Raw genomic sequence first — 21,284 nt, forward strand, 5'->3', positions numbered from 1 at the left:
CAGTATGCCATAATATCTGTGCTGAAGTGTTTACAATCTAGGGGGAAAGGCTATAGCTCAGTGGTAGAGCATCCGCCTTGCATGCAGTCCTAAGTTCAGTCCCCAGCGGCATCTCCAAGTAGGGCTGGGAATGTCCTCTGCCGGAAACCCTGGAGAGCTGATGTCAGTCAATGTAGGCAATACTGATTTAGATGGACCCAGTGGTCTGACTCTTGTAAGGCATCTTCCAATGTTTATGCAGTTTCATTGCAAATTTCTCTCCCAGGATAAGCGCAAGTGTGAATGCAAAGATAATTACATTGGTGATGGAATTGATTGTGAGGTGAAACAGCTACCGGTAGACAGATGTTTGCAAGATAATGGGCAATGCCATGCTGATGCTAACTGTGCCGATCTCCATTTCCAAGGTCAGTACACCACAAGCAGGCACACAATTATAGTGATTGTGATTTTTTTTTAAAAAAAAACAAGACTGTTCCATGACTCTCATGGGCCTAGACTTATCAGAATTACATAGTCCTATAATTCTTTTAAATCCTGTCATAGCTACCCAAAGCAACTTAAATGGGAAATTTGCTACATTATAGATGGTCAGTTTCTGTAGTCTTGGTGAATGTGCTTTTCTCTAGATCAGAGGAAAGGAACTATGGTCCTTCATGCAACTGTTAGTCTGCAACTCCTATCAGGCAGCAAGACCAAATGGTGAGAGTTTCAGTCCAATAACAGCTGGAAGGTACCAGCTAAGAGAAGACATCTCTAGACCAGCTTTGGTTCCACAGATGTTATTGGACTACATTGTCCTATTTTAGATATAAAAAGCTAGAAGTTATGTTCTTGTTTGGATTATGTATTGACTGATTTATTGCATACAATCAATATTGTATCAGTATTAAATGTATTTTAATATTTGATGGAAGCTGCCCAGAGTGGCTGGGGAGACCCAGCCAGATGGGCGGGGTACAAATAAATTATTATTATTATTATTATTATTATTATTATTATTATTATTATTATTATTATTCCTTGCCTAACTAACAATAAGATTGACTTGACAAAAGAGGGGTGCGTCTTTGGAGCACTGAATTTCCTTATTGCTACTTGAAAGCATTTTTGGTAGGACCATGAGGGGCCAGTTCATGATCCAAGATATAATTATCCACAAGACGTCTAGAAAACCAAACCCTACATATTCAGGATACACTGTGAAATGGAAACGTGGGATATAAAACTGTATAATGGAAAGGGTTGATTTTGAGGTTTGCTCCATTCTTCCTTCCAGATACTACTGTTGGAGTTTTTCATGTACGTTCTCCAAAGGGTCAGTATAAAATGACTTACGACACAGCAAATAAGACCTGTGCAGACGAAGGAGCAACAATAGCTACTTACACTCAGCTTGTCTATTCACAACAGGTAACAATGCTTATTTCCACTTGCAGGCAAAGCAGATAACTAACATATGCTTGAACTGAACAGTGAGACTTAGCTGCCAGGAGAATAAGTTGTAAAGGACAAGTGCCATCAGGAATACATGTAGTTTCTTTTAAAGAAAAAGAAGTACGTAGGAAAACTTTCAAATAAATACAATATTGACTGTTGCTGCAACCTGTTTCTTTAAAGCACCAGAGGCTGGTTCACACAAAAAACTCCCTTTCATATTTTGGTTTCTTTGTTCAAATAACAAACACGAGTCCTGTGCATACCCAAGTCAGTGCTATAATAAACACACTGCATTTTTACCAATCCAGATCAGAACTGGGTCAGTACAGTGGTACCTCTTTTCCCAAACGCCTCTGTTGTCGTACGTTTCCGTTCTTGAACACCGAAAAACCGAAAGTAAATGCTTCTGTTTTCGAACGTTTTTGGGAACCCGAACATGCGATGTGGCTTCCGCTGAGTGCAAGAAGCTGTTGCAACCAATGGGAAGCTGTGCCTCGGTTTTTGAACATTTCGGAAGCTGAACAGGCTTCCGGAACAGATTACGTTCAAGAACCGAGCTACCACTGTAGTATCCTGCGCAAGGGGAATGCATGAGCCTGTTTTGACAGAACTTGTACGTGAATAGGTCCTTGAGCCTTCCGGGATGTAGTAAGTCTTAGCTGGCTGTGTGCAAACACCTGTACTGATGCACAGAGACTGGTAGCGAGTATGTGCTATCCTAATTGCCATGGGACCATTTGCTTGGCAAACGAGGCATAGTATAGCAAGCCTGCCTCTCAGACTGCATGTGAAACTCTCCACGTTACCTCTCTCTCCCAACTCAGGCTGAAAGAACGTACATATGATTCTAGAAAGGCCAGAGATCTCTGTCCTAGGTGGCAAGTTTCCTTATGCAGCATCACAGTGCCAAATCTGGAGCGAGAGGCATCAACCAGCTCCGTGATACAATGCCAGCTACTTTGCTGGGATTGCCCTCCAGTTGCAGTTCTGTCCCAGCACGGAAATGTTTAAAGCCCACCCAGTCTTAAGCTTCTTGGCAATGGAATGCCCAGTCATGTGACTGGGCCATGAGAGATAGAACCAATGCTTAAGTCGCAGCCCTCAAAGCAAGGCTTCATTGTGCTTTGACAGTGGGTGGTGTCCGCTCCTACTAGCCACACATTGCATAAAGCCCGTCATAACATTACGTTAACATCATTTCCCATTTTTCCTTTGTTTCATGATTATTGCTAACGGCAGGCAAAGTATCACCTATGTGCTGCTGGCTGGCTGGCAAATGGAAGAGTAGCCTATCCGACTGCCTACTCTGCCCCCAAATGTGGTGGAGGAGTGGTTGGGATTATCGACTACGGGTACAGAGTCAACACGAGTGAAACATGGGATGTCTACTGTTACAGAGTCAAAGGTAAAAAAAAAAAAGTGTATTTGCCTAATGTCGTTTGCCAGAAATATAGTTCATTTCCAGAACTACTAACAAGTTTGAATTGTCATTGTATATTAACTTGGCAGCAGAAACAAAGCCATTTCTGAGGTACTGTGGAGAGTTTTTAACCATGGGTAGGCAACCTAAGGCCCAGGGGCTGGATGCGGCCCAATCGCCGCCTCAATCCGGCCCGGGAATCAGGGTGTTTTTACATGAGTAGAATGTGTCCTTTTATTTAAAATGCATCTCTGGGTTATTTGTGGGGCATAGGAATTCGTTCATTTCCCCCCTCAAAATATAGTCCAGCCCACCACATGGTCTGAAGGACGGTGGACCGGCCCACAGCTGAAAAAGGTTGCTGACCCCTGGTTTTTAACACTGCAGATAGTGTTCCAGGGTGGGGGGGGGGAGCGAGACCTCGTGGTTTTCTACAATTTGACACATTCATAATGTCTACAGACAATGAAGCAGCTGTTGAGGGTGAGGTATCATGAAGAAGGGCTCCCTAATTGTCTACATTGCCACTAGTAGCTGATTTGGGGGGGGGGGGGCGGAATTCGTTTGTTTTACATTTTAATGCAAATTTACCTAATCTGCACTTTCTGAAGCCATACAGGAACCAAAACGCACCTATCCAAATTTTGTGATGCAGCTCTCCAACCATAAAACGCATACTAAAATGTATATATTAGGGGAACATGCAAAGAAACATGCATGTATTAATCCGAATAATGTACAAATATATATAACAATTTTTTACCAACAACTGCTTGTAAAAATGAATGTATAAGGCAGAATTGCATGCAAATATTGTGTAGTGGGATGGATAGGGATCTCATTATCTATATAAATAAAAATGTAAATGTTCGTTTGTTCAATACCTCAAATCTCAGAAAGTCCTTGACCGATTGATTTGAAATTTTGACACAACATTGCGTTCCAATCCAGGAGTGTCTTTATGTAAAAATATTGCATAAATGTCACACCTGTGACAGGTAAAAACTTGATTTTTGGCAAAAACAGCACCATCTACTGGATGCAAAAGCAGCACACAGTAATTTCATTGGTCGTGTGCATGGGGGGCAGAGCCAGCAGTTTTGATCAAAGAGCCATTTATGAGGGAGGAAGACCATGGAGCCTCTCTGCTGGGAGAGGAGGCAGGCGGGAATTCAACGGGAGAAGCTGTGGGGAGGCAGGCGAAAATGCGAGGAAAGGCAGAAAGGAGGCAGGCAGGCAGGAGTTCAATGGGAGAAGCTGTGGGGAGGAAAGCGGGGTTGTGTTGCGGGGGCGGAGCCAGCATTTTTAATGGAGGCAGGCGGGTGTTCAACGGGAGAAGCTGTGGGGGAGACAGGTGAAAATGGGGTCTCCTTTCACTACAGCGGAGGAAAGAAGGAAAGGAGACAGGCAAGAGTTCAACGGGAGAAGCTGTGGGGAGGCAGGCAATATCTCCACAGAATTACAAACGTGCGCTTTCTCTTTTCTATCCTCCTTTTCCATTGAAGCAAATGAGCCACTGCAATGCATGGCCGGGTACAGCTAGTATATATATAAAATCCCCTTCCTTTCTTTTTGCAATTGTAGATAGTTCTCTAGATATGGAAGCCTCATTTCTGCTTGCTGTCTAAAATTGTGTTGTTTTGTGTTTTATAGATGTCAACTGCAGCTGTAAAATTGGTTATGTGGGTGATGGATTTACATGTAGTGGGAATCTGCTTCAAGTCCTCATTTCTTTGTCAAAATTTACAAACTTCGTCTCAGTAAGTAACAGAAACAGACCACTTCGCCCCAAAAAGTGAAATTAAATAAAATATGCCTCAAAATTTCAAAAATGAACCAACATCTTTATTCCTGTTTAGTAAATCACATTAGCTTAAAGGGGAACAATAAACAGGCTATAAGCAGACAATGAATAAATTTTAAAATGTTATGGCTATCAGATGTGATCATTTGGCAATTAAGGTCAAGAAGCAATTGTTTGCAATCCCAGGCTTCTTGTGTTTGTTTTTCTTTGTTCTCATAAGTATGAAAATTGTCTAAGAACATCTATAAGATGTCATCACATCAGAAATAACGCTTTCTCTTGAGAAGGCATAGCAAAGTTGTTTTACTTTGGTCAAATATTCACTATTGTTCAGCCTAATCTCTTAGACAGTTGTATGTATAAAGGAAATATTATATTGTAGGATCATTTGCATATGTTTGCCAGACTCATATTACAAAAGAAAATATGTTCCATTTGTTTTGTGAGTTACATTACTCGAATTATTACTTTTTCTTTCATCTCAATAAAATTATTCATAAAACTATATTCTATTTGAGGATTTCGTCTCACCAGAATAAATTCTGTCTCTTCACAGAAAATACTGACTTACTCAAACACATCAAAGCAAGGCCAAGAGTTCCTGAAATACATCACAAATTTATCCACTCATGCAACACTGTTTGTACCAGGCAATGACGGGTTGAAGGAAAATGAGGTAAATGACTTAATTCTACTGTTATTATATGCCAGCTCTGGGAGTTAAAATGCCAACATACGCTGATCCAAGAAAGTGCCTCTTTCAACTGACAGCAAGTCCTACAATCTAGAAGTGAATGGCTGCCATTCACTCCTATGGGGAAAACTTGTGCTGCACTTATGGATAGTTTTGTGTCCTCCATCCCTAAGTAGTCAGACCTCTTGCATAGGGGTGCAATACATCCCTCCTTGCTAACCCATAAGTCCTTATGTGTGCTCTCTCTTCAAGACCTGACCATTTCTAATGAGCAGGGGTAGTCAACATGATACCCTCCCCATGCTCTTGGGCAGGCTTCCTCAAACTCGGCCCTCCAGATGTTTTTGGCCTACAACTCCCATGATCCCTAGCTAGCAGGACCAGTGGTGAGGGATGGTGGGAACTATAGTCTCAAAACATCTGGAGGGGCCAAGTTTGAGGAAGCCTGCTCTTGGGCTACAGCTCCCATCATCCCTGATCATTGGCCATGCTAGCTGGGACTGATGGGAGTTGGAGTCCAGTAACCTCTGTAGGGAACTGCAGTGGCTACCCCTGCATTAGGTTGTTTTAGAGCTAAAGATTTTTAGATATAGATTGCCTACATACCATCTCCAAACTACAAATGCCATATTCTTCATTTCTCATTCCCAACACCTTATTTATTAAGTTGCATGGTGGTAAGGTTTAGGCAAGCCTTTTCACTTACCAGATTTAATGCCCTTCCACTAGATTAAAGGTAGAGGGACCCCTGACCATTAAGTCCAGTCATGGACGACTCTGGGGTTGCGGCGCTCATCTCGCTTTACTGCCAAGGGAGTCGGCGTACAGCTTCTGGGTCATGTGGCCAGCATGACTAAGCTGCTTCTGGCGAACCAGAGAAGTGCACGGAAACTGCATTTACCTTCCCGCCAGAGCGGTACCTATTTATCTACTTGCACTTTGACGTGCTTTTGAACTGCTAGGTGGGCAGGAGCTGGGACTGAACAACCGGAGCTCACCCCGTCGCGAGGATTCGAACCACTGACCTTCTGATCAGCAAGCCCTAGGCTCAATGGTTTAGACCACAGCGCCACCCGCGTCCCTTTTTCCACTAGATTAGGCATGTCCAACAACTAGATTCCACTAGATTAGGCATGAAGCTCAACAACTTCAATCCTAAAAAAAGCTCAGCAACTTTGGTTGGCCCTCACACATGTTCACTTCATCTGGCCCTCTTTGAAACAAGTTTGGACATCTCTGCACTAGATCTACTGATGGACCATAGGACAGAACATAAATACTTGTGTGGGTCTGAGGAAATAGAAAATCTGATTCATTTTTTAAATGCATTATTTACATTTTTACCCGTGCAAGTCTCTCGGTTTTTATGTTGGTTTTCTATTAACAGATAGCAGGTCTTACATCACAGAAAAAGCAACTACGTTTTTGGCTGCCATTGTTAAAACACATAGCAAACTGACAGAGTGCTATATCTGTATCTACATATATTATCCTGAGTCAATAGCAAATTATCTAAAGCATGAATGTCGCTCTGGTTAACTCTGAAGACTTTGTGTAATTGCTCTGCTATGTACTATATAAAAACAATGAAGTTGAATTGAAAATGTCTCTGTGAACAAAAAACCCATTCCTTGCTGCACACATCACCCATGAGAATGATGGGAATGGGTCAGGATTTTCCATGGTGGCCATTCTCCTAGTTTTAAGTAATAGGCATTCCAGGGTAGGCTTTTATTTTCTTTAGGCTAAGGCAGGGATGATAAACCTGTGGCCCTCCAGACACAGTTGGACTCCAAGCTCCCATCAGCCCCAGCCAGCATGATCAGTTGTTAAGGATGTCCCAACAACATCTAGAGGACGACAGCTTCTTCATTTGTGGACTAGGCGATGGTGGTTCTCGTTTAAGAATAGTAGCAATTTATTTTTGTTTTGTTTGCATTTTGATGCAATTGTATTCTATGGAACATCCTGGCATCAAACAACTCTTTAATGTTTAAAAGCTGGGTCATGTCGTGTGAATTAGGCAAGTTCTAGAAAATCCATTGAGTGTTTCTGTTCATTGATATTACTGTATGTTGGGTTGCTGCCTTCAGACACTTTCTGGAAGAGACATTGAATATCATTTATCCAACACTGGTGCATTTTATTATGAAGATTTGACCAATGGAAGTACCCTTCAAACCAGAATAGGGAAAAAACTGTTAATTACACACAATGGAGGCCAGATTTCTGCAGCTAAAAAGGTGGGTGCTTTGTACGTGTGTGTGTGTGTGTGTGTGTGTGTGTATGTTGTGTTCATAGGAGCATGTCTGGTTCATACTTTTCCTTTACCGTGTTTGTTTTAATGGAATTGTTCTGTGGGATGTTTTAATTATCCATGTTTATATTTTAATTTTTATACCCTGTAAACCTGCCTAGAAGCCTATTTTGGCTGTAAGCAATATATTTAATTACTCAATAAATTAATGTACTTAAATATTAATAAACTGCACTTTCATAAAAATTCAATGTTCCGGGAAAACATCAGAAAAAAATCCATAAATTCTGCTTGTTTGTGGGTTTTTCTTTTTTTTAAAACACATTTCAAAGCCTTGTCTAAATAATACTGTTTCTAGGCAATGTCTAAAACAGGTGTCCCCAGACTTACCGGACCTCGAGCCGCTTCCTCCAGCACCGATTGCGCGGAGGGCAGGGGAGCGCGTGCCCACACGCTATTTCCAGCGTACTTTCGGGTCAACGGAGCACCAGAAATAGCTTGTGCACGTGCGCCGGAAATTACACTTGCGCATGCACACAAGCTATTTCCATCGCTCTGCTGACCCAAAAGTGGGCAGCCGTGCCGGTAAGAGCTGGTGGCGGGGGGTCACCTAAATGAGCCCCTTGGGCCTTAGTCTGGGGACCCCTGGTCTAAAAGAAGGCAGGGGTGATTCCTGCCAAACTTAAAATTAATATTATTTTCCCCAGGGCTGGAACTCTGTGAGGTATAGAAGTGCTGCAGCCCTCTTCCTTCCACCTACATGAATATCTCAGCCTATTTTGATTTGAGTGGGGAGGATGATGTGAATAAAGCACTGTTGATTATCATAGACAGGGAACTACAAAGGCCAGGAATGGCTAATTGTTCACAAGTAGGTGGGTTGTAGGTCAGGGGTCATTTCCAGACCCTACTACTTTCAAATCTCCTTGTTATGTGTGAACCAGGTTACGGATGCACAACATGTAGGTTGAACAAAAGAATACACCCTTGGCTACTACGAAATCCATGTCATAGGGTGAAATGCCTCCAGGCCAGATTTTGGGAGAACGGTTTTGAAGAGTGGGATGACCCTGCCGTAAGCGCAGAAGCAGGTGCTGCTTGTGCATGGACTGTACGGTGGTACCTCTGGTTAAGTACTTAATTCATTCTGGAGGTCCGTTCTTAACCTGAAACTGTTCTTAACCTGAAGCACCACTTTAGCTAATGGGACCTCCCACTGCCGCTGTGCCGCCAGAGCACGATTTCTGTTCTTATCCTGAAGCAGTTATTAACCTGAAGCCAGGGGCGTCACTGGGGAGGGGCGGTAGGGGCGGTACGCCCCCAGTGACAGGGTGAGCAGCGGCGGGTGGGGGTGACAAGCGGCGGCCCCCCCGCCACTCCCACGCGCTGTCGCTTCCTCCGTCACCCTGGGAGCAGCAGCGCTGCATGGACAGGGTGCTCGCTCGGCCAAGCGAGCACCCCGTCCGTGCAGCGCTGCTCCTCCCCGGGTGACCGGTGGCGCGTGGCGAGTGGTGGGAGGGGCCGCCGCATGTCACCCCCACGCACCGCCGCTTGCTCCTTCGCCGAATCGGGAGTCTTGGCAGCCCGCCAAGACTCCTGAATCCGCCGCCCGGCACCCCTTCTTGCAGCGGCTGCTCACGCAGGCACGAGCAGCCGCAGCAAGAAGGGGTGCTGCTGCCGGGCGGAGGCTTCTTCGGGAGTCTTTGCGGGCTGCAAAGACTCCTGAATCCGCCGCCCAGCACCCCCGGGGGCGGGGCGTCGCGTGCGTCATGACGTAATGACGCACGCACGCACCGCGATGCCCCGCCCCCAGGGGTGCCTCTTGGCTTCCCGCCCCCGGCAGCCAAGGGGCTAAGAACGCCCCTGCCTGAAGCGTTATTTCTGGGTTATCGGAGTTTGTAACCTGAAGCGTATGTAACCCGAGGTACCACTGTACTGGATATCACCCATACTTTTAGCAATACATTGATTAGAATCAGAATATTATTTCAGAATTTTTTTTTTTTGCCTGGAAATATATATGAAATCAATCAAAAGGTGGTGGCTTCAGTCTTCGGTAGTATCTAGTGTTGGGTAGACATGAAGGGAGCCAAAGGTTAACACATTCCTAGGAAACTTGGTAATTACTATCTAGTAAGTACCATGGTTGTCATAATGTAATAATAAACATACCATATCAGGATTGAGCAAGTAAAGTTACCCAGTGAGATGGAAAGAATGTGACATTAGTTCAGCAAGAGATTATATCTGCGTAAAACTAAAATGTAGCTGAAGCAAATTCCCTGTTAAGAGAGGCTAGATTCCACCTCCTCCAGCCAGCTGCTTCCAGTAACTCCTGCCAGAGAAGAATTGAAGTTTCCTTGGGCTGATGTCCAATAACACACTAAAATAAGGGGCTGAGTTCTTCAACCATGAGCAGGATAATATGAGAAGGATCTAAGCACTAAGAAATAAGCTCCAGCTGTGTTTTGAAGAAACTTAGAAAGGTCAGTTAAGCATTTGTCAAGCTGCCGTTTGGTTTGCTTTTGCTTTTTAGGTGGAAAAAAGGTATGTGGCTGGGCAAGCTATCCTCGAATGGGACATCGTTGCTTCCAATGGGGTCATCCATGTCATCACAGCACCTCTGAAGGCTCCTCCTGCGCCCCATGTAAGTCTTGTGCAACTGGTCTCTTTTGATAACTCACTTGCTGGTCAACTGGAAAACTGAACAAATAGTTCCACGTCTTCTTTGGAAACAGATATGAGCTTTGATAAGTGCATACAGATGTCCGTAGCTTCAGCAGGGAGCCTGCTACGAAAGTGCACTCACTTTATTTGGTGCACGTAATGGTTTCTCTCCCAGACGCATCTCAGAGAAAATGGTCCCGCACCCTGCAAATCGCCTGGGTAAATTTGCAGCAGAATATGGATTTCCACGGCACTTTGGCTGGCCGTCGTATCATTCACAGAGCGATTCCTCATCCTTTTTGAATCAGGACAGCTTCTTATGGTCTTGACCCCTTCATGCATTCATTAGACTTAAGCATGTTGGCTGTACCCACTGATAATGCAGCCCCCCCAAGTACCTGCACATTGCCTCATGTGGCCTTGGGGGAGGAAGGAAGGTTGCCCACCTCAAAAAGCATAAATGCACCAATTGAGGATACTATTTATTGAATCTGGCAAAGTGGGCTCTAGCTTATAAAAGCTTATGCCACAATAAATTTGGGAAACTCTGAAGTACCGCAATACATGCTGTTGTGTTCTTTACAACTAACAGGATTATCCATATTCCAATACTTTTAAATGTAACAAGATTACTTAAACAACATGTAGCATCCAATAACAGGGAGTTTCACCTTAGTCCTAGAAGCAGCTTCTTATCAGGCTTCCAAGGGGAGGGTAGCTGGAAACCCCCTTCCTAAAGCATTGGTTTTCCTTTGCTGTCTTAATTTAGGCCTCTCTACATCCTGGAATTGGAATATTCTTTGCAGTCCTCCTGGTCATAGGAATCATTGCTCTAATCGGATATTCATACTTCAGATTTAAGCAGGGAACCATTAGTTTCCCATATTTCAAGGTAAGAAACCAATGCAAATGTAAGTTGACCTTCATAGCTACTGCCTTTTCCTGAATTTTGACACAAGTTTTTAATTAGTGGCAATTGAAAATGAAGAAATTGTCCCTTGCCCAAACATAATTGCTGTAAATGCTACACCTTTGATCATGAAAGAGAATCATGACTAGTTTGCTTCCCTTTAATGTAACTATTTTCAGAAAGGGAAGACACAAAAGCAGAGTTCTTCCGCTATTTCTCATTATGAACAGAACTTGAGTGTCTTCGTTTTGTTACCACCTTGGCCTGGTTCAGACATTATAGGCAAGCCATTGTTATGAACATTATGAGCAGGCTTTGGGGTTTACCTAATCTACTTCCCTTCACTAGTCCCGCTTCACCATATTTTGTCCAAACTGGGGAAAGAATGCTTAATGCCAAACTGCAATTTGCCTCAAAACCAGAACTGGAAATGGTATCAACTAGGTTTCCGGTTCTGATTTGGAGGAACGCTATGCTTTGTGATAAGCATGGCTAGCCAAATTTCAGAAGATATGGCAAAATAGTGTTATCAAGAAGAGAGAGGCTAGAAAAAAAGCAGATGAGCCAAACATCCATTAACGATGGCCAAACCATGTTTGGCCATAATGTTTGCTAGAAGCACTTGTAAAAAATATCTTATGACTTCTGAATTCATTAGTTTATCTGTGAAAAATAAACTTGTTTACTTACTTATTTAAAACAGCAAAAGGATGAGATTGATGTAACCACACTGGACAGAGCACCATCTTCTAACATCTCAAACCCTAACTATGAAAGCTCCACAACCTCAGCACCAGACTCTTCTTATGATCCATTTTCTGTAAGTTTTCATTTTGATTTTGATAAGATAATCAGCAGAACTATGTGCTTGAGCTTTTTCTGAAAAAGCGAGAGCATGTAATACGTTGCAGCACCAGTTTGGGTGACAAAGGGAGCTGTGTCAATTTACCATGATTTATTTTTAATGTCTCTTGCTGCATCAGTGTCTCTGTATGCATGCATGTAAGTCTTAGCTGAACGAAGGGCTTGTTCAGACCAGGGAGTATGTGAAGCAGGGATTCCACTTCCTCTCCGGGAACACAGACTTCCCCAATGTGATTCCCTCCAGGAGCAGGCCTTTTTTCAGCTGGAATTGATTTTGCATAAATGAGATACTACTGCACAGCCAGTCTCCACTCACTGGATAACCAAACACTATCTCTCTGCCTAATCCTACCTCACAAGATTGTTGTGAGCTGGAGAGCAATGTATGCCACCACAAGCTCTTTGGAGAAGTCACAAAATAAAAAAATGACATTCATAAACAAATGCTTTGTTGTACTTATTTTACAGGATGTCAGTAGGAAAGTTTATGCCAAAATGAACACTGTATTATATATAGTGAATTACTTTGTAAATTAATATTAAATTCGTATATAACTATAGCATATAAATTGTAGGTTGTTTTTTCAGGTTTCTGATGAACAACAACTGGTGAGCAGTGGTCCCCAGGATGAGATCTGATGCCTGAATGTGGAGATAAAATACGCAACTTTTCAGCTGAAGCAATGTGAGGAGACAAGGAAATGCCAAGAATTGTCTGGCTTTAGGGAGGGATATTTGAAGACTATGGTAAATTCTCAGGAAAGTTGCTGAAGGCAGTTCAGTTCCTTTAAATGCTGTTTTACTATTACATTGTACAGTTCCTGCTTTGTTCTTCAGGGTTTTCTACTGTTCTGCTTTCAACTCATAATTTTCATGGGGAAAGGAGTGCTCCTTATCATGTGCTGCAGATATACATTTAAAAAACAAAATAATGCATAATAAACTATAACTAAGAGTGAACATGGGATTGCTGACTTTGCTTGACTGAAATTTGCTCTTGTAGGGGGGGGGCCTTTCATAAGAATTTTCTCCTTTTAAAAAAGTTTATTCAGATACATTTCATTGCAAAAAGTGGCTTCTCATTTCAGCACCATTCTGTCTGGGCAAAGAGTTACTGAGGGCTTATGTACCTTTTATTTAACATAATTTGGGGGGGGGGGAGGCAGGTTTTGGTAATTTTAATATTTCCTGATGGATCAGTGAATTAATAGTCAGATTGCTCCACTGTCAGTTTCCCCCCCCCCCATGGAAGTGGGCTTTAATTAAGCTTCCTTTTCCCAAGAAGCACTATTTTGTTATAAAAGTAAATAATTAAGACCTCTACAGAAACAGATATTGTGGTAACAGAGATAGGACACTGGTGCCTTCTCCCTTTGCAACCCATGCTCAGGAGGCAGCAATACAGGCTAAACTTTTAATTAAGATTGTTGCAAAGGCTTCATGAATGGGAGGCCCATGTACATGAGAGATTTTCCCTACGGTTAAAGCAATTGCTGGATAATGTAGAGCAACAGCAAGTGCAGAACCTCTCTAACTGTAGAGAAGCAATACGAGGGTAGAAGTAACCACACTAACTATCCTAATAAGTTTGGAATGAAAGGATTGACTTACCTATGGTTGTTGAGAGTGGGACATTTATATGAACAGAATTCATTCTCTTTTGAAGTCACAAATGACTGAGGAAGGCTACTGAAAATGTGAACGCTAGCATTCTATTTGCAAGACTGCACAGTAAATCCAAAGCTCAGCAAGAGCAACACTACTTCCCCTTTTGTTCAGATCCCACCCAATTATGAAGCTTACTGAATGAGATTCTGTGACTCTGCTATCTCATAAGAGCTGTTGGGAAGCTTAAAAAGAGGAATGAAGAACCTTGTACTCCTTGAAAGAAGTTAGGGTATATAATTGCAATAAATAAATTGTAAAATACTGTACATTGTGTCTGCTATTAAGTGACTAATGCCTCTGATTTCGGGGGGAAAATTCAGGTGAAGCTTTCTGCTAGTGGAAAGCAGTGCCATAAAAAGAAGAATACAGGCATCTCCCCACTTAACATGCATTTGACTCATGTGCGGCACCAGGAAATAATTCGAACTAAACTTCAAAAACAGCCTGGAAAACAGTGGGTAAATGGCTAGTGGTCTACCTCTGAATTACAGCCACTTCAGGGTATGGGTCTACCCCATCTTTGTTTCCACATCGTCCTCCAGTGATGAAGAAAACCAAGAGCCACTGTTGCCACCATTCATGCCAGTCTGGTAAGTACTGCTGGTGTTTTAAAGGTTTTTTCAAGGGTTTCCAGAAGATGTTTACAGGCTTTTTAGATGGTGCTCCTCACTATGTGATTTCATGTATACATGTGACACCTGTACTGAGCAGGGTGGATAAGGATCTTAAGCAGGTTCCCTGTGGATGTAATATCACATCTTGTAGACTTCTAGTCTAAAATTCAGAGGGTTGTGTGTACACTCGTAATCTCTCCAAAAGTAACAATTGCCACCATTTCTCTTCAAATACAGTTTCATGCTGCTGGAGGCTTTTCTATTTCAGATAAATCTTTGAAACCAGCAATTACGACTTCCAGACTAATTATAATCTTAATGAATGTGACAAGACATTTATTGCATGATGTTGTACTAAAGACATTTTGGAATACAAAAAAGAAAAATTAGCTCACAATTTCTATTTTTGGGGAAGTCAGTTTGTCAAGAAGCAAACTACTGACTTCCTTTTTGGTACAGTATTCAGATACTGACAAAATTCCACATGGCTACAATAAGTGATTACAATGCTTTTAAATAACAGCAGTTAACAGAAATGAGCAAATGTTAGTTTGCAGCTGGTTAGGCCCCAATCACTTCACATGCAAGAACATTTTACAATATATGACATTATGTAGCAGCAAATCAGCACCAGTTAATATACTTTGTATACAAAGAAATAAAAGTAATCTGCAATAGTAGTTTTCTACAAAGTGATTTTGTACAAAAATTCTGTGTGGAGAAGGAGTATACAACACTGGATAGTGTTCTCATAAACCCTTAAAGGGCTTTACTTTATGCCATAATTTTCTAGAATACAAACTAATTCCATTCTTTAACATCTTATACAAATACAGTCTTTTAATGGGGCTTTGGAAGCCTAGAATATTAGATGCATTTCAAGTAACACCAAGTCTTGGTTATGCTTTAACAATCAAGTCCAATCCATTGGATTTTCCGTTTAAAGGGCTTTTCCCCTCTTTTTTTAAAAGCAATAAAACAGAGGTAACTGTTCTGATAAAGCTTGACCAATGACTCAGCAGTGTTTCATCCACTCTAGCACAGAGCATTAAGGTGGTCAGTGGCAGTTATGCATACCAAGTGTAAAATTTTATAGGCAGAAAAACATCCCCACCAGCATTCACCAAAGGACAAGCTCAAGCCCCTCCGCATAAGATGCCAATTGGGCTACATGGCCAGCACATCAGAGGAACACAGGAAATTGCCTAATACCAAGTCTGATCAGTGGTGTTGACAGTGGCTCTCCAGTGTCCCTTTCTCGAACCCCTAACTGGGATTGGCAGGGCTTCAACCTGGGGGCTGTACGCCTGCACACAAAGTAGATGCTCTGCCACCAAGCCACAGCCTCTCTACTCCTCAGAAAACTAAGTCAGTCTGTGTCGATGCAAAAACAATTATAAAAAGTAGGGGAAATACTTAATGCCAGAAAGGGAGTGGTTTGGTGGATCACTGCGAAGAGACACCAAAAACAAAGTTTGATACCTGAACACGTCTATAGGATCGTCCATGTGAACATAGTTCTCACACAAAATGGGCTTCATTTGCCCTTCAAGATATCATCCAATCCAATTGGTTAAATTTGCATTGCACTGCATTCACGTGATCCAGCCATTCAGGGATCATGTGAATGCAACTGAAAATGGGGAAATGGTGCCAAAGCAATAAAGGGAGGAGAAGAGACCCCCACCCCCAAACCACAGCTTTCAAGGCAAAGAGGGAAATTAAAAACTTCATCTCGGCATTGCTTAGAAGTTATTTCAATGAACTGAAATCCCGGACCATATTGAGTCATGCAAGCAGGCAGTTCTTAATCAACACACAGAATTAGAACAATGCAATTAAAAGCCTCTCACGTACATATAAAATGTATACAAACTAGTAACACACAAACTTTACCTGACCAGCACTGGGGGGACCAAATTATTTCCTAAAAATAAAGAGAACAATTCTATCTATATTTTGAAGAACATCAGCAAACAAAATACATGACTTCTACAAATAAAAAGGAAAATTGTTTCAAGGCACCCTTCCACCTGGCGCTCTAGAATCCAGATGGTGATGGACCTCAAACTCCTATCATCCTTGACCACCTGCTCTGCTAATGGAAGTTGGGAGTAAAACAATGTCTGGAGGGCACCAGGATGGGGAAGGCTGTTTTAAGCTGCCAGCATGGCCAATGGTCAAGGATTATTGGAGTTGCATTCCAATGATAGCACTTTGGAAGGGAACTGTACATTTGGACTCCAATCTAACTTGCACACAATTGGTTACATAGCAACTACTGGCTCCAGGTAGAGAGGGTTTGTCCTCTGTCTGAATCAACCCAGCCAAGTCCAGTAGGGCTCAGATGAGCATTCAGATGCACATCTGCATTCAGATGATCTCTACAAACACATTCTGAAAGTTGTAAATTAAATTTAGGTTTGTAAGTATGTCACACGTTAGTATGTCACTTCTCCCCTGCTTGGAAGCAGCTGTAGGGAGAACACAAGATTTCTTACCCCCACATAGAAATATAAAATTTCAGTAAGTTTTGAAGCTTTCTCCAACTAGAAGAAAACTAGCTACAATTTAAGATAAATCCAGATTCAAAACACGTCCAGAATCCAAGGTGATGCTCATCTGGTTAAAGTACACCAGAGTAATATATCAGGCTGCATGTCATACAACTAGAACTATCTTAAATTGTTGTTTTATGTGCAAATAATTTTCTTTTCCAGCAAATATTCAGCTGGGGAAAGGGATCTATTTTCTATCAGTGCAACATGACCTATCAGCTCTCACCAAAGTCAAGAAAGGAGGCCTAAATAGAAATATTTGCTCTATAACCATATACACGAATAGTTACTACAGCTATTAAAGATACATTCATGTTACGATAAATATACTTTGCTCTACTGAGACAGGGGAGGAGGGTGGTAAAGGTTTGTCATTATAAAAACCAAGGGAGAGAAAAGAAAACTTATTTGATTTGAATCATCTCTTGCAGAAATGGTATTCTGAATGTACCAGTGCACAGTTGGTCTGACCATGTCGGGAGTTCATGCTGCAAAGGAGTCCTCCTTGGATAAAATGTGTAGTCGTGGTCATAGTTCAAAAGGCAACTCAATGATGCCATGTAAATATCAGCAAAGCGAGACAAGCGTCTTAAAAAATAGGTTGGGTTCTGGTCAGTCCTGAACAAGCTTCCAAACTGAGAATTGAAGAAGTTCCTGGTTGTTTCTCTGGGAGTGGTAAAAAAAGATATGCATTCATAGAATTGTCAACCCCTTAAGGGAAACCAAGCCTTCCAAAGTGCTTAACAGTTAAACCAAAGATACTTTCTTTCCCCAGTTAAAACCAGTTTATTTATATATTTAAACAAGATACCATGCTATTTTGTTAATTGAAAGTCACCTTCAGAAAGCATCAGTTTCATCTTGCTTCACGTATACCAAAGAATCACAGAGTTGGAATGGATCCTGTGGGTCATCTTGTCCAACCCTTGCAATGCAGGAGGAATATGCAGCTGTCCCATATGGGGGTTGAACCTGCAACCTTGGCATTATCAGCACCATGCTCTAACCAACTGAGCTGACTTCTAAGACAGAAAATCCAGGGGAGGGAACTTTGTCAACTCTTCCCCCTCTGCTTTTTGCAATGTCTTTAAAATGTGCTCCTGACAAAGATTGCAGACAGCATGGATACATGTTGCATTTACAGTGGAACCTCTACTAACAGACATAATCCGTTCCGGAGGTCCGCCCACTGGTCAAAACAGTACGCTAGAAGAGGAGACTTGTGCACATGCGCATTCAGCAGTAGTGCACTTCTGCGCATGCACAGACAGCGGCAGCCGCTTCTGTGCATGCGCAAATCATGGCAAACCCAGTGTTTACTTCCGGGTTTGCTGCGGACGCAACTTGAAACATCCGCGAGACAAGGCATATGTAAGATGAGGTTCCACTGTATTTGTTAGTTTAACTTAAGTACTGCCCATTCAGTACAGCTCTCAAGATGGTTTGCAAACCCATTTCCAATAATAAAAGAACATTCAAATAATTAAGCCGACTATAAATAATGCAAAGAGCTAAAAAAAACAAAACCCTAAACCAACACAGTCATAGCTAATAAAACTATCTGAAACCAACAGGGAGATAATTTGGTGCAAGTATCTAAAAGCACCCATCATAATGAAAAGCAAAGTAAAATAGGAGGTGGGGAGATCAGGGAAAACTACAAATGGCTCAATGTCATATATAATTTGGCCCCTGGAATCATGGTCACAGGGATAAGAAGAAACATCAAAGGCTCAAGTTCATCAATTCACAGCAAGACCTCAAAGACATATGCAGTGTCCTGATATTGTACCTCTGACCCACATACTTCTCTTGTAACCCATATGAATTTGGTCATTCCTTCTGCTTCTCCCACTCCTAGTTACATCTCTGCTGACAGTGTCCGTCAATGCTGGGGGGTTTAAGTTAGTGCCAGTTTTAAGTGCTGCCAGATTATTATTATTTTTTTAAAAGGTCTTAAGTTTCAAGGTCCGTGTTCTGAGAAATAATTATTTCCATTATGCTTAAGTTCTGATGGCCTGAGATGACAAATAATCCTTTCATATAAAGAACATCCAAGGCAAAAGTTTAGATCAGTTTTCACCTCAAGTGGTTGGAGGAGAAAAAGGGAAGTATTTGGTGGAAATATTTTGTGAAAAGACAACAAAGAACTCAAAGTGTGTGCTACAATATTGCGTCAGGGCACCTGTGACTTCCCAGAGCAAGCATGTGATTGTTGTGGGGAGGAGAGAAGCAGCAATAGGTGCATTCTCTAGTTTTGTGTTATGCCACACCCCATGGCAGCCATTTTGTGATTGGTACCTACAGGTATAGCACTCTCTCAAAATTCGGTATGTGCCCACTGGTTCAAAATGGCTACCAATCACATCCTGCAGGGTTGCATTTGGACATATTCAGCTAATTAGAGGATTAAAGCCATCCATGAGTCCCATGTCACCTACTGCTTCATAACCTTGATCACAAAATAATGCTCCTGATTATATTTTGCAGTACAAAAAAGGAAACCCTCAGCCAATTAAATTGTTTCCCCAACAGCCAGATTTGGTATCCAATGGTGCTGAATACTCTGCTGTATCTATTACTATTAAGAAAGGTAATGGGAAAAGACAGCAAACTGGGCATTGTCGTACACTGCTAAAAGCTTGTATCTGGATTTGCATTTTCAAATCTTGAAACACATTCCCAATGTTAATGCTTACCTCATTTCCTTTCTTTCTTTTTTCCACTCGTGTAAAATCAGCTGAGAGTCTGGATCCTTGTGAACCTGAAATGATAACAGGCAACCTTGTATGTTCTTAACACAGCCTCCTTAACAGGAAAAGGACATGAGTATATTGTAGTGTAATGGTGTCTGCAAACCATTAAGAAATTTGACACAGAGGGAGAAACGTGAACAAGATAAGAGCTGTGGCTTTTTAACTTGTCAGCACAAAGCTAATGTACTATGAAGGAGCAGGGGATTGTATCCATCAGTGGAACAGGGAGGAAAGCAGTTTTCAACCAGCATCCCCTAAACCTGCTCTGCAAGGTCCCTCAACCCTGGGGGTCGGGGGGAAGAATTGTCAAAAATTGTTTCCCTCATCCGACTGTTGGAAGCCTTGCTGTAAGCTGTGTGACACCAATTGATGAAACCCATGACTTAATGCTTTTAACAATGCCACAGAATTTTTACAGGGGTGTAGAGGAAGAATACAATTGCTTTGAATGCAAGAATATTTGTATGAAGAGGTCCATGTGTCTATAAGAGATGGCAGGTGAAACAGACTTAAACACAAAAACAGCTTTTCATCAGATATATTTAAGTTCTGATGGCACATATTTCTGCCCATTTTTAAATTACATTGGCAATACCGGAAACCCTAGAGGAATTTGTAAGAAAGGGCCGAAGGCGGCTAGAATGAACACAACAAACCTGCATGTGTTCCAGTAATCCAGTGAGAGTCTGAAGCCAGGTCATGGTCTGAATGTATTGCTCTGTGTTCATGATCTTAATCTCCGTCCGTAACTCCGGAATAATTGCACCTGTTCGCCAGCCGTGCTTTAAGGTCAAATCCTATTTTGCCAGCCAGGATTACAAGACACAAAAGTGTTAGTGTTAAAATGATTCAATGTGTACTTTCTACTCTTTTCACCCATTTGTAAGATAATTCTTGCTTATACATAAGCAGCAATTACAAGCTAAGTGGGTCAGCTGGGCCACTGTACAAATAATTAAGAGGAACAAACTAAGAGGGAAACCATCTGATACCAGGTAGCCAGGCTGGAGAGCCCATGGGGTAAACAACACAAAGCTGACCAGGAAGAACATTTGTGTCAGGAGAACAGGGAGGCAAACCAATTAGGGGGGGGGGGAGTATTGTAACATGTGGAAATGGTAAAATATTAACAGAACCTGCATTAAGCTGCTTAAACAGGATAGGAAAACTTCTCTTCCTGTTGTAATAAGGAGCCTGGGGCCAAAAGAAGAAAAAAGACCGGCTGCAAACTTGGAATTAATCCCCATAGAGCAAGCATGCAAAGGATCTAGCTCAGTATTGCCAACAATGACTGGAAGTGGTTCTCCAGGGTTAATCTCAGTTCTAATGTTGATGTTTTATCCTATATATTATGCACAACACACCCTGGTGTCTGCTAGTGCTGCATGGCAGGATAAAAGTGAGATGAGCAGCACTCAGTCATTGCATTTTTACACACATGATATCCAAGGGACCATACAGACTCTCTCACTGTCACTGCAGAGGAATAAGCCTGTCTTAAAAAATAAACCCAGTGAGAGACTGGCATTTTTATACTTCGCTATTACAGAACAATCTGCTTTATTTTAAAGTTACTCTGAAATACATTTAATTATCCCAGCCCTCTGTATACAGTGTCAATTTTGGGTTAGC

The 21,284-nt window shown here is 42.0% G+C and overlaps 2 protein-coding genes across 3 annotated transcripts in view; one reads left to right on the forward strand and one right to left on the reverse strand.

Annotated features, from left to right (window-relative positions):
- STAB2 (stabilin 2) overlaps positions 1–13,198 on the forward strand; it is an 82,844-nt gene extending 69,646 nt beyond the window's left edge. Inside the window, exons 60-69 of the mRNA XM_033161812.1 lie at positions 266–407; positions 1,280–1,413; positions 2,680–2,845; positions 4,514–4,620; positions 5,221–5,340; positions 7,452–7,601; positions 10,152–10,262; positions 11,052–11,174; positions 11,896–12,012; positions 12,645–13,198. Of these exons, the coding sequence (XP_033017703.1) occupies positions 266–407; positions 1,280–1,413; positions 2,680–2,845; positions 4,514–4,620; positions 5,221–5,340; positions 7,452–7,601; positions 10,152–10,262; positions 11,052–11,174; positions 11,896–12,012; positions 12,645–12,695 (1,221 nt within the window). The 3' untranslated portion in view covers positions 12,696–13,198. The remainder of the gene's footprint in view (positions 1–265; positions 408–1,279; positions 1,414–2,679; positions 2,846–4,513; positions 4,621–5,220; positions 5,341–7,451; positions 7,602–10,151; positions 10,263–11,051; positions 11,175–11,895; positions 12,013–12,644) is intronic.
- A 1,598-nt stretch (positions 13,199–14,796) lies between these two features.
- The window catches only part of NT5DC3 (5'-nucleotidase domain containing 3), a 36,295-nt gene continuing 29,807 nt past the window's right edge, over positions 14,797–21,284 (reverse strand). Inside the window, exons 12-15 of one of the 2 annotated variants that reach the window (XM_033161908.1) lie at positions 20,309–20,449; positions 19,596–19,660; positions 17,348–17,562; positions 14,797–16,265 (exon numbers count right to left, since the gene is read on the reverse strand). In XM_033161908.1, the coding sequence (XP_033017799.1) occupies positions 16,231–16,265; positions 17,348–17,562; positions 19,596–19,660; positions 20,309–20,449 (456 nt within the window). In that variant the 3' untranslated portion in view covers positions 14,797–16,230. Of the gene's footprint in view, positions 16,266–16,877; positions 17,563–19,595; positions 19,661–20,308; positions 20,450–21,284 lie in introns of those variants that run through there. The other variant, XM_033161907.1, reaches the window with a different exon arrangement.

This window comes from Lacerta agilis, chromosome 10 (assembly GCF_009819535.1).
Source record: "Lacerta agilis isolate rLacAgi1 chromosome 10, rLacAgi1.pri, whole genome shotgun sequence".
NCBI classification, from domain to species: domain Eukaryota; kingdom Metazoa; phylum Chordata; class Lepidosauria; order Squamata; family Lacertidae; genus Lacerta; species Lacerta agilis.